At 52.5% G+C, this 9346-nt stretch overlaps 1 protein-coding gene across 4 annotated transcripts in view; it reads right to left on the reverse strand.

Moving 5' to 3' along the window:
- BEST2 (bestrophin 2) overlaps positions 1-4916 on the reverse strand; it is a 10771-nt gene extending 5855 nt beyond the window's left edge. Inside the window, exons 1-3 of one of the 4 annotated variants that reach the window (XM_074289661.1) lie at positions 4846-4916; positions 2451-2763; positions 2181-2275 (exon numbers count right to left, since the gene is read on the reverse strand). In XM_074289661.1, coding sequence (XP_074145762.1) covers positions 2181-2275; positions 2451-2602 — 247 coding nt within the window. In that variant the 5' untranslated portion in view covers positions 2603-2763; positions 4846-4916. Of the gene's footprint in view, positions 1-2180; positions 2276-2450; positions 2764-4329 lie in introns of all 4 variants that reach the window. The other 3 variants (XM_074289833.1, XM_074289749.1, XM_074289921.1) reach the window with 3 other exon arrangements.
- Between the last annotated feature and the right edge of the window lie 4430 nt (positions 4917-9346).

Raw genomic sequence — 9346 nt, forward strand, 5'->3', positions numbered from 1 at the left:
GTCCCAAGCAAAATCTCACCTTTTGCAGGAAATCTTCCCTAACCTACTTCTAGAACGTTCCCTATCAATTATTTATCTCATATATGGCTTGTTTGTCCATTTGTATATATACTTGTTTGCTAGTTGTCTCCCTTGTTAGATTGTGGATTCCTTGAAAGCAAGAATTGTCCTCTGCTTCTTTTTGTATCTCTAGCTCTTAGCATAGTGCCCAGCACACTGGAGGCTCTTAATTAATGTTTATTGACTGATAGCCAAGCTGCTAGAACAAAGGTGTCTATGCTTTGGTCTGTTCCCACTTCTCAAGATTATAAACCCTTTTAATTGTCACATTGGATATCCTTTTCTCTGTCTTTATCTTTCTTGAAATCTTTCCATAATTTGAAAATATTGACCATACTTTCCACACCAGAGATCTTTTTTTATGTTATGTACTCCTTTGGCAGTTTAGTAAAACTCATGGGTCCCTTCTCAGATGAATCTTTTGTGCTCATTGAGGAAATGCTAAATTTAGAATTTAATGAAAATATATAAAATTTTCCCCCATCCATGTTCATAGATTCCCTGAAATCTATCCTCAGGTTAAGAGTTTCCACCTTTAAAAAAAATTAAGGGGCAGCTAGTTGGTGTAGTGGATAGAGCATCAGTGCAAGTCACTTAACCTAAATTGCCTCAAAAAAAAAAAAAAAAAAAAAAAAAGGTTCCACCTTGAGTTTTCATGAGACTGTTCTCTTTTGGTTCTTTTCCTATTTTTCTGACCACTCCTAAGTCTCCTCAGCTACATAGAGATCTATGGTCTCTTAATGCCTGGGTGTACACTACCCCAGAGCTCTGTTCTGGACCCTTTGCTTTCTCTACACTGTCTTGATGAGCTCATCAACAACCATCTCTGTGCATTATCTCCTACATGTACATAAATCTAGCTGTCTCTTCATTAAATCCAGTTCTATATGTTCCACAGACACCTCAAGCTTCATAATTCCACAAGAAAACCCCCAAACTCTTCCTTCTATTTCTCTTGAGGACACCATCATCTTTCTGGGCAATTAACTTTCCAAATTTAGAGTCGTCCTACATTCCTCACTATCTCTCACTTCTTATATCCAATCAGTTGTCAAATCTTATTCATTCTGCCTCCACAATACATTTCACATCCATCACCCTTGTCATAAGTGAAAACCTTATCATCCCTTGCCTGACTGCAATCATTGCCCAATTACCAATTGCATCATACCTCCCTTCCTCTCCAATCTTTCCTTTTACCAAGTTCGTATTCCTAATCCACAGATTTCCCCCCTAGCACCTCTACCCGAACTCCAGTGGTTCCCTCTTGTCTCTCAGATAAAATACAAATTCCTCTATTTGGCATTTAAAGCCCTTTCCAGGTTACTTGCTTGAAAAAGCATATTTCACCTTGTTTTCTTTCAGGCACTGTGCAGTCCAGTTAAACTGTCCTATTAGTTGTTCTTTTGGACAAGATCCTCCATTTCCATCTCAGGGACTTTGCATTCCTTGTCTGCCTTGCCTAGATTACATATCCTCCCTATTCACTAGTCTCTCAGAATCCCTAAACCTTTTCAACGCTCTGCTTAAGTGCATTTCGGATCTCTCCAGATGCTAGTGTTCTTCCCTCTCCGTTATTTTTGTATCTACATATCTTTTTCTATTTATTTTGATATGTACATGTGTACACTTTTTTTTTTTTTCTGAGACAATTGGGGTCAAGTGACTTTCCCAGGGTTACACAGCCAGGAAGTGTTTCTATTTATTTTGATGTTCACATCCCTCCCTCCCTCCGATAGCTCCTTCAAGGTAGGAGTTGTTTCATTTTGGTATTTGTGCCTAGCACAGGCTATGCCTTGGATAAAGACTTTCTGATTGAATGAATCTTGGGTCTGAGTTCTGAAAGGAGTTAAAAGGAAGTTCCTGGTGTCCCTTGTAGAGACGGAGGGTTGTAAAAGGTCTAGGTTGGGGGGGGGGGGGCTCAGCATAAATGATCAGGATGGAATGGAGAAGGTTAGAGCTCCAGACTGTAGAACTTGAAGGTTCTAGGTCTGCATTGGACAAGTGGGGGGCGGTGGGGAGCTCTAGGATTGCCTGGGGACTGAAGGGTGCTCGGGCTGGGGAGGAAGGAAAGCTGAGTCTGTCGCGAGGTTGGGGGTTTAGAGACAATGATTTCATACCCAGCACAAAAGAGACAGGAATGAGGTTGGCGTACTGGTCGCAGTACAAGACTAATTTCTCGAAGTAGGGCCTTTGATTGTCCGTCAGGATAAAGCTGGGTGGGTGGAGCAGGGAAAGTTAGAGGCCCGTCTGTCCCAGAGCACCGCCTTTCCCCCGCGTGACCGTCTCTTTGCACCCTCATCTCTCGGAGAGTCTCTATCCCACTCCGCTCCCCCACCCTCCAGCCCCCCCCCCGTACCCCATCCTCTTGACCCAAGGCCTGTCCTCACCGGTAGATGGCGCTCAGGGTCAGGTACCCCCCCAGGAAGACCAGCACCTCTCGATAGAGTAATTTGTAAATGCTTCCCCGCCAGAGCAGCAGCAGCTTGGAGAAGCCTCCGAAGCGAGCATTTGCTACGCGGGCTGTGTACGTCACTGTCATGCCGGGGGTCGGGCTGGAGCCGAGGGCCAAGAGAAGGAGCGGTGAGAGTCACAGTGCTGAACAGGTCACTTAGGTCCCAGGACTCTTCCCCAGCGCTGCCCGCCACGGTCGGGATTGTCGTTCCTGCTCTTCCAGCGCCCCGCAGGTCTCCTGAATCCCTCCTGAGCCGAGAAAGAGAAAGACAGTCCGCAGCCGGTCCTGGCCAGGGCCGTCCCGAGGCCCTGCGCATGGGTGCACATCCCTTGGGCCCCGGGGCTGGTCCTCAGTGCCAGCGGCTCCCATTCCCTCGGACCCCGATCTTTTCTGGCCCCGGGGCTGGTCCTCAGTGCCAGCGGCTCCCATTCCCTCGGACCCCGATCTTTTCTGGCCCCGGGGCTGGTCCTCAGTGCCAGCGGCTCCCATTCCCTCGGACCCCGATCTTTTCTGGCCCCGGGGCTGGTCCTCAGTGCCAGCGGCTCCCATTCCCTCGGACCCCGATCTTTTCTGGCCCCGGGGCTGGTCCTCAGTGCCAGCGGCTCCCATTCCCTCGGACCCCGATCTTTTCTGGCCCCGGGGCTGGTCCTCAGTGCCAGCGGCTCCCATTCCCTCGGACCCCGATCTTTTCTGGCCCCGGGGCTGGTCCTCAGTGCCAGCGGCTCCCATTCCCTCGGACCCCGATCTTTTCTGGCCCCGGGGCTGGTCCTCAGTGCCAGCGGCTCCCATTCCCTCGGACCCCGATCTTTTCTGGCCCCGGGGCTGGTCCTCAGTGCCAGCGGCTCCCATTCCCTCGGACCCCGATCTTTTCTGGCCCCGGGGCTGGTCCTCAGTGCCAGCGGCTCCCATTCCCTCGGACCCCGATCTTTTCTGGCCCCGGGGCTGGTCCTCAGTGCCAGCGGCTCCCATTCCCTCGGACCCCGATCTTTTCTGGCCCCGGGGCTGGTCCTCAGTGCCAGAGGCTCCCATTCCCTCGGACCCCGATCTTTTCTGGCCCCGGGGCTGGTCCTCAGTGCCAGCGGCTCCCATTCCCTCGGACCCCGATCTTTTCTGGCCCCGGGGCTGGTCCTCAGTGCCAGCGGCTCCCATTCCCTCGGACCCCGATCTTTTCTGGCCCCGGGGCTGATCCTCAGTGCCAGCGGCTCCGTATCTCGTGTTCATTCCCTTCCAAGCCACAAGGAAACTTGTCCCCTCCTCCCCCCAGACATTCCACCTCTCGATTCGGGGCATTTTCTGCAGCCCTCCATGCCGGGACTCTCTCCCTCATCTCCTCGGTCTACTTTCCCTGGTCTCAGCTGAAAAAATCCTGCCTTCTGCGAGATGGCCTTTCTCGGGTCCGCTTCCCCCAACCTCAATCTATCGCTTTCATCGATTTTTCTCCATTTATCTTTGTACAAAGCTGATTAATGTTGTCTCCTCCATTTGACTGTAAGGTACTTGAGGACCGGAGTTTGTACTTTTCTTTGTATCCCAGCGCTCGGCCCGATACCCGGCTTACTAAGGAGCGCATGTTGACTCACTGACTAGAATTTGGACTTTCCATGTCCAGTCCCTGGTCAAAACCTTCTAGTTCCCCGGGATTTGTTCTCTTCCCGCCCCTCACCCCCACTCCAGTCTTCCCGCAGTCTAGGTTTTCCTGCCTCGTCCTCGTTCTTCACTCCCAGAATCCCTGCCCCCCTTCGGTCTCGGAGTCCCATCTCTTCTTGTGGGGTCCCGTTTTCAGGCCACCTCGGTCCCCCCTTCGGCGACCCCACCTCAGTCATTCACCGATTGCCACGAGTCTCAGAAAGCCAGAGTATCCGGGAGAAAGTCCAAGTCAAGGAGAACTGAGTTTCAGAACCGACCCTCCCCAAATTTGCCTACGGAGCTAGCGCGACGCGGCGGAGGGTCCGGAGTTTGCTGTAGAGGACCTGAATTCTAATCCTGATTCTGCCACTGACTTAACCTGCATGGCACTGAAGAAGTCATCTATTCCCCCCTCAGTCTACTTCTCTTTAAAGCAAGAGGATTGGACCAGAAGACTTCAAAAGCCTTTTCAATTCCCAATCAATGGTCCAGCTCGCTCTGAACCCTCACTGAAGCCTGTTTCCCCGGTCTTACGGGGTGATAGAAGAGATAGCTAATGGATATCCAAGACCAGTCTGTAATTTACTAGACTGAATCCTATAACCTGTAAAACATCAGCCTCAGGTGAAGCCTCCCGGGATCTCCAGCTCCCAGCGTCCCCCTGCCCTCTTACTCCAAGCCCCCGAGTCTGCACCCCAGCTCACCAGCAGTCGCAAGAGCGGCGGGGAGCTGAGCTGGGAGACACAAGAAGCTCAGGACAGGGGCTGTGCCCCAGGCTGGGGGTTGGAGAGTGTGAGGGGGGCTCCTCCCTGTACCACCGGCCCCGCCCTGCCCCGCCCCTGGCTCTGGGGGAGGGGAAGCACACACACACCGACCCACCGATGACACCATCTTCCAATCCTCCTCCCTCTCCCCTTCCCCCCAGGCTCCGCAGTACCGGGCCATGAACCCTCAATAACTCCTTCCGTCCGCCCCTCTCCTGGTTGGGAAGTCACGGATAGTCTTTACTTTTGTCATTCTTTTGGAGAAGCGTCTTATTCCCGCACACCCCACTCTCTAAACCCGCACCCCAGGCCGGCCACCGTACCGCTTTTGCAACTAGTTCTAAAAGGTGGTGCGGAAGGCAATTTGTGGGCAGACCCCCGACTAGTGCCGCAGCTGCTGCAGGAGCCCCGGGAACGATTAGCCGCCGCCCCCGCTCCCCTCCCCTTTCTCCTTTTTAGATCAGGTCATCCAAGGAAAAAAAAGGGCCGAAGCGGTCCTCGCAGTAAGCGCTGCGTTCCAGTTCCTCCCCACATGCGGACACAGAAAATCACAAAGCTGTGATAACTGCGCTCGAGCGTGCACACACACACACACACACACTCTCCCTCCACCTCCCTCCCTCTCTCTGTCTCTGTCTCTGTCTCTTTGCCTTTCTGTGTGTCTCTCTCTGTCTCTGTCTCTGTCTCTCTCTGTCTCTGTCTGTCTCTCAGTCTCTGTCTCTCTCTCCTCTCTCTCTCTCTGTCTCTCTGTCTCCTCTCTCTCTGTGTCTCTGTGTGTGTGTGTGTGTCTCTCTCTCTCTCTGTGTCTCTCTCTGTCTCCTCTCTGTGTCTCTCTCTGTCTCTGTCTGTCTGTCTGTCTCTCTCTCCTCTGTCTCTGTCTCTGTCTCTCTCCTCTCTCTCTCTGTCTCTGTCTCTGTCTCTCTCTGCCTGTCTCCTCTCTCTCTCTGTGTGTCTCTCTGTCTCTGTCTCTGTCTCTGTCTCTCTCTCTCTCTCTGTCTCTTTGCCTCTCTGTCTCTCTGTCTCCTCTGTCTCTGTCTCTCTCTCTCTGTCTCTCTCTCTCTGTCTCCTCTCTCTCTCTCTGTGTCTCTCTGTCTCTGTCTCTGTCTCTCTGTCTCTCTCTGCCTCTCTGTCTCCTCTCTCTCTCTGTGTCTCTCTGTCTCTGTCTGTCTGTGTCTGTCTCTGTCTATCTCTCTCTCTCTCTCTGTCTCTCTCTCTGTCTCTGTCTCTCTGTCTCTGTCTCTCTCTGCCTCTCTGTCTCCTCTCTCTCTCTCTCTGTGTCTCTCTGTCTCTCTCTCTCTCTGTCTCTCTGTCTGTGTCTGTCTCTGTCTCTTTCTCTCTCTCTGTCTCTATCTCTTTCTCTTTATCTCTCTCTCTCTCTCTCTCTGTCTCTGTCTCTCTGTCTCTGTCTCTCTCTGCCTCTCTGTCTCTCTCTGCCTCTCTGTCTCCTCTCTCTCTCTCTCTGTGTCTCTGTGTCTCTCTGTCTCTCTGTCTCTCTCTCTCTCTCTCTCTCTCTCTCTCTCTCTCTCTCTCTCTCTCTCTCTCTCTCTCCCTCTGTCCCTCTCTCTCCCTCTCTGTCTCTCTCTGTCTCTCTCTCTCTCTCTCCCTCTCTCTCTCTCTCCGTCTGTCTCTCCCTCTCTCTCTGTCTCTCTCTCTCTCTCCGTCTCTCTCTCCCTCTCTCTCTGTCTCTGTCTCTCTCTGTCTCTGTCTCTGTCTCTCTCTCTCTGTCTCTCTGTCTCTGTCTCTGTCTCTGTCTCTGTCTCTGTCTCTCTCTCTCTCTCTCTCTCTCTCTCTCTCTCTCTCTCTCTCTCTCTCTCTCTCTCTCTCTCAGTCACAGAGACCGCGTGGAGCTCCCACCCAGGAGCCATGGCAATGTGTTTCCAATGGTCTCTCCTCTTCCCCCACCCCAATCTAATCTTTACTCGGCTTCCCTCCCGATCCCTAGTTCTTCCTTTCGGGATGACAAACAGAATTGGATTCAAGTACACTGGGTGAGAGGCGAGAGGGATTTCAGGGTAGCCTGTGCACACAGTCAATAAGGTGGACTGGCCAGCCCGCCTCCAAGCTTTGAAGGCATCAATTTGTCACATCTGGGTCCTGTCTGAGCTGGAGCAGCTGCAGGACTGGACAGATCACCCCTCCCGTTTCTGGGCAAAGCTAAATTTGAGGTCGTTAGGAGAGGGTCTCTTCTCTCCTGGAAACGCTCAACAATGAAATCTCGAGGCCGTCCCTGCCCTTATCCTGTTAGTGAAGGAAGGGCCGCCTTAGTCCCCTGGTCGGGGAGTGAGGATGGCACCACGCACAGCATCTCCTCCCCCAGGTGAGCGGAGCGGCTCAGCTGGGGCCAGGATGGACAAGACGTCCTGTTCTGGAATCAGGGTGTGCTGCCCTATCCTGGAATCACAAGGGTGTGCGTGTGAGGGGGAAGGCACCGCCCATGACATGTGGTGGGGGGCAATCGAGGAGCCAGAATGATCCAGCTAAGGCTCCTCGTAAAGTGGCGGAGCACCGCAAGGTGCAGGTTGGCCCATAAATGCGCCTGTCTCCCACTGTCCAGCTGCTGCAGCTTTGGGGTGGAGCTCAGATGGGTGGGGGCGTGTGGCTCAGATGCTTCACCAGCTGCACTTCGGGACATAAATGAGGGAGGAACCCTTTAAGAAAGGCTGTTCCTCCTTCTCCCAACCTGGGCTGACCACCGGGCCAACTATGTGTCACCCCTGCTGGGGCAGACAGAGTTCCAGACAGTAGCACAGGACCTCCCCTCCCCCCATCTTCTCCAGCCCATTCTTGAGTCAAACTGCTAGATTCTGGTCCGAGGTCTAACACAAGGCTTTAACCTTGTGTTCCAAAGTCAATAACCTGCTCTTGGCAGGTTTTTTTAAACAGAAAAAAATAAAAGGCTTGCAGAAAAAGCAAGTGACCTACACAACTTTGTGGTATATTACGCCCTGGCTAGACCATCCTTTTCACCAGACATCACTTTATAGGGGTGCAGTAGGCTAAAGAAAATCACTGTTAGCTACAGTATAAGGCGGTCCACTTGATGTTTCTTCCCTTAGGGATTCCAAAACTCCTGGGGGTCTGAGTGTCCTTTTACCATACTGATTCCCCCCCTTTCAAGTTAGAAAGCAGGCAGATATGGAGGGCATAGAAGGGCTTTTTGGGGTCCTCCTCCCATTGATATTTCTCTGTCTAGATTTGTGGAATTTTCTAGTGTTGAGCCTCCTGGAGGCTGCTCTGGTCCTTTGAGAGGGGCTCCAAGGGAGTAAACTGGTCCCCAGCTCACGGAGAGCTCTCTCCCCCTTTCTCTGTGAGATTGGGACATCAAACCTGTCTCAGGCAGGCAGTGCTCTGCCCTGAAGCAGAAGCTGCTTGGCTCAGGTGTAGACAAGAGAACTAGGTAGGTACATCTCCAGACTTGGGTTTCAAGGCAGAGGGGGGTGAAGGGCATACCACAGCTGCTAATCCCTTGGCTCAGACCAGGATCCAATTTCCCCTTCCAAGAAAAGTGGGGCCAGCCCTCACCTCAGGCGGCTCTTAATTCCCTAACCAAACAGCTGGCACTGCCTGGCCCCCAGCAGGGCCAGCTAATCCTGCTCCCGTGTCCTGTGGTGCTCAACTATCCCTGTACTTATGGCAGAGGGAAACAGCCACCCCATTCCCAGGCCCCTTGGCCTTTCTTATGTTCAGGTTGGAAGGAGTGTGTGTGTAAGGGGGGGGGGGGGGGAAGAGGAGGCAGGCAGGGGGCATCAAAAATAAATTGGTTCCCAGCCAAAGATGCTGAAGGGGGAGGATTTCCCTGTTCTGATTTTCGATTCCCAGGGACAAGGCAGGTCCTATGCCAGGGAGGGGCTGGGAACATTGTAGCCTGCCCTGCCCAGCTAAGGAGCTGAGGCCCAATTTTTCCCATTGACTGTGTCATCTGTCCCTTTCTATTCTCTCAGCCACCACTCCTTATTTTGAATTAACTAACCACCACCTCTTCCTATCTCCATTCAGGAGCCCATCTATCCTCTACAGGCCTTCTGGCACCATCATTTTTAAGGGAGGCATCTTAGGATCCACGTTGTGCTTCCCTCACAAGAACCCTTCCAGGATATTATCAGGAGAAGGGGCACAGGGGGCTGATAGTGGTGACGAAAGCCAGGAGCGCCTGGGCTCAAACTCTATGTAAAAAGGGAATAACATCACAAGAATGCTGGAAATTATATCTGTAATTCTGTGTGCAAATGAGGAAACCGAGGCTTGAGGTGACTGCTCTCAGCACCCACTGCCAGCACTCAGATTTGGACTGCTCTGCAGGGCTAGTATTCTGCTCTTCCAACTATGTCACCTCCTACTCCGTAGCAGACACCCTTCAGTCAAGTGTGCCCATTACCCGGACCTCTGCCTCTATTCTCCCCCCCCAACCCCCAGCCTCTCCAACCAAACAGCTCAGTCACGG

Source organism: Sminthopsis crassicaudata, chromosome 1 (genome assembly GCF_048593235.1).
Source record: "Sminthopsis crassicaudata isolate SCR6 chromosome 1, ASM4859323v1, whole genome shotgun sequence".
NCBI classification, from domain to species: Eukaryota; Metazoa; Chordata; class Mammalia; order Dasyuromorphia; family Dasyuridae; genus Sminthopsis; species Sminthopsis crassicaudata.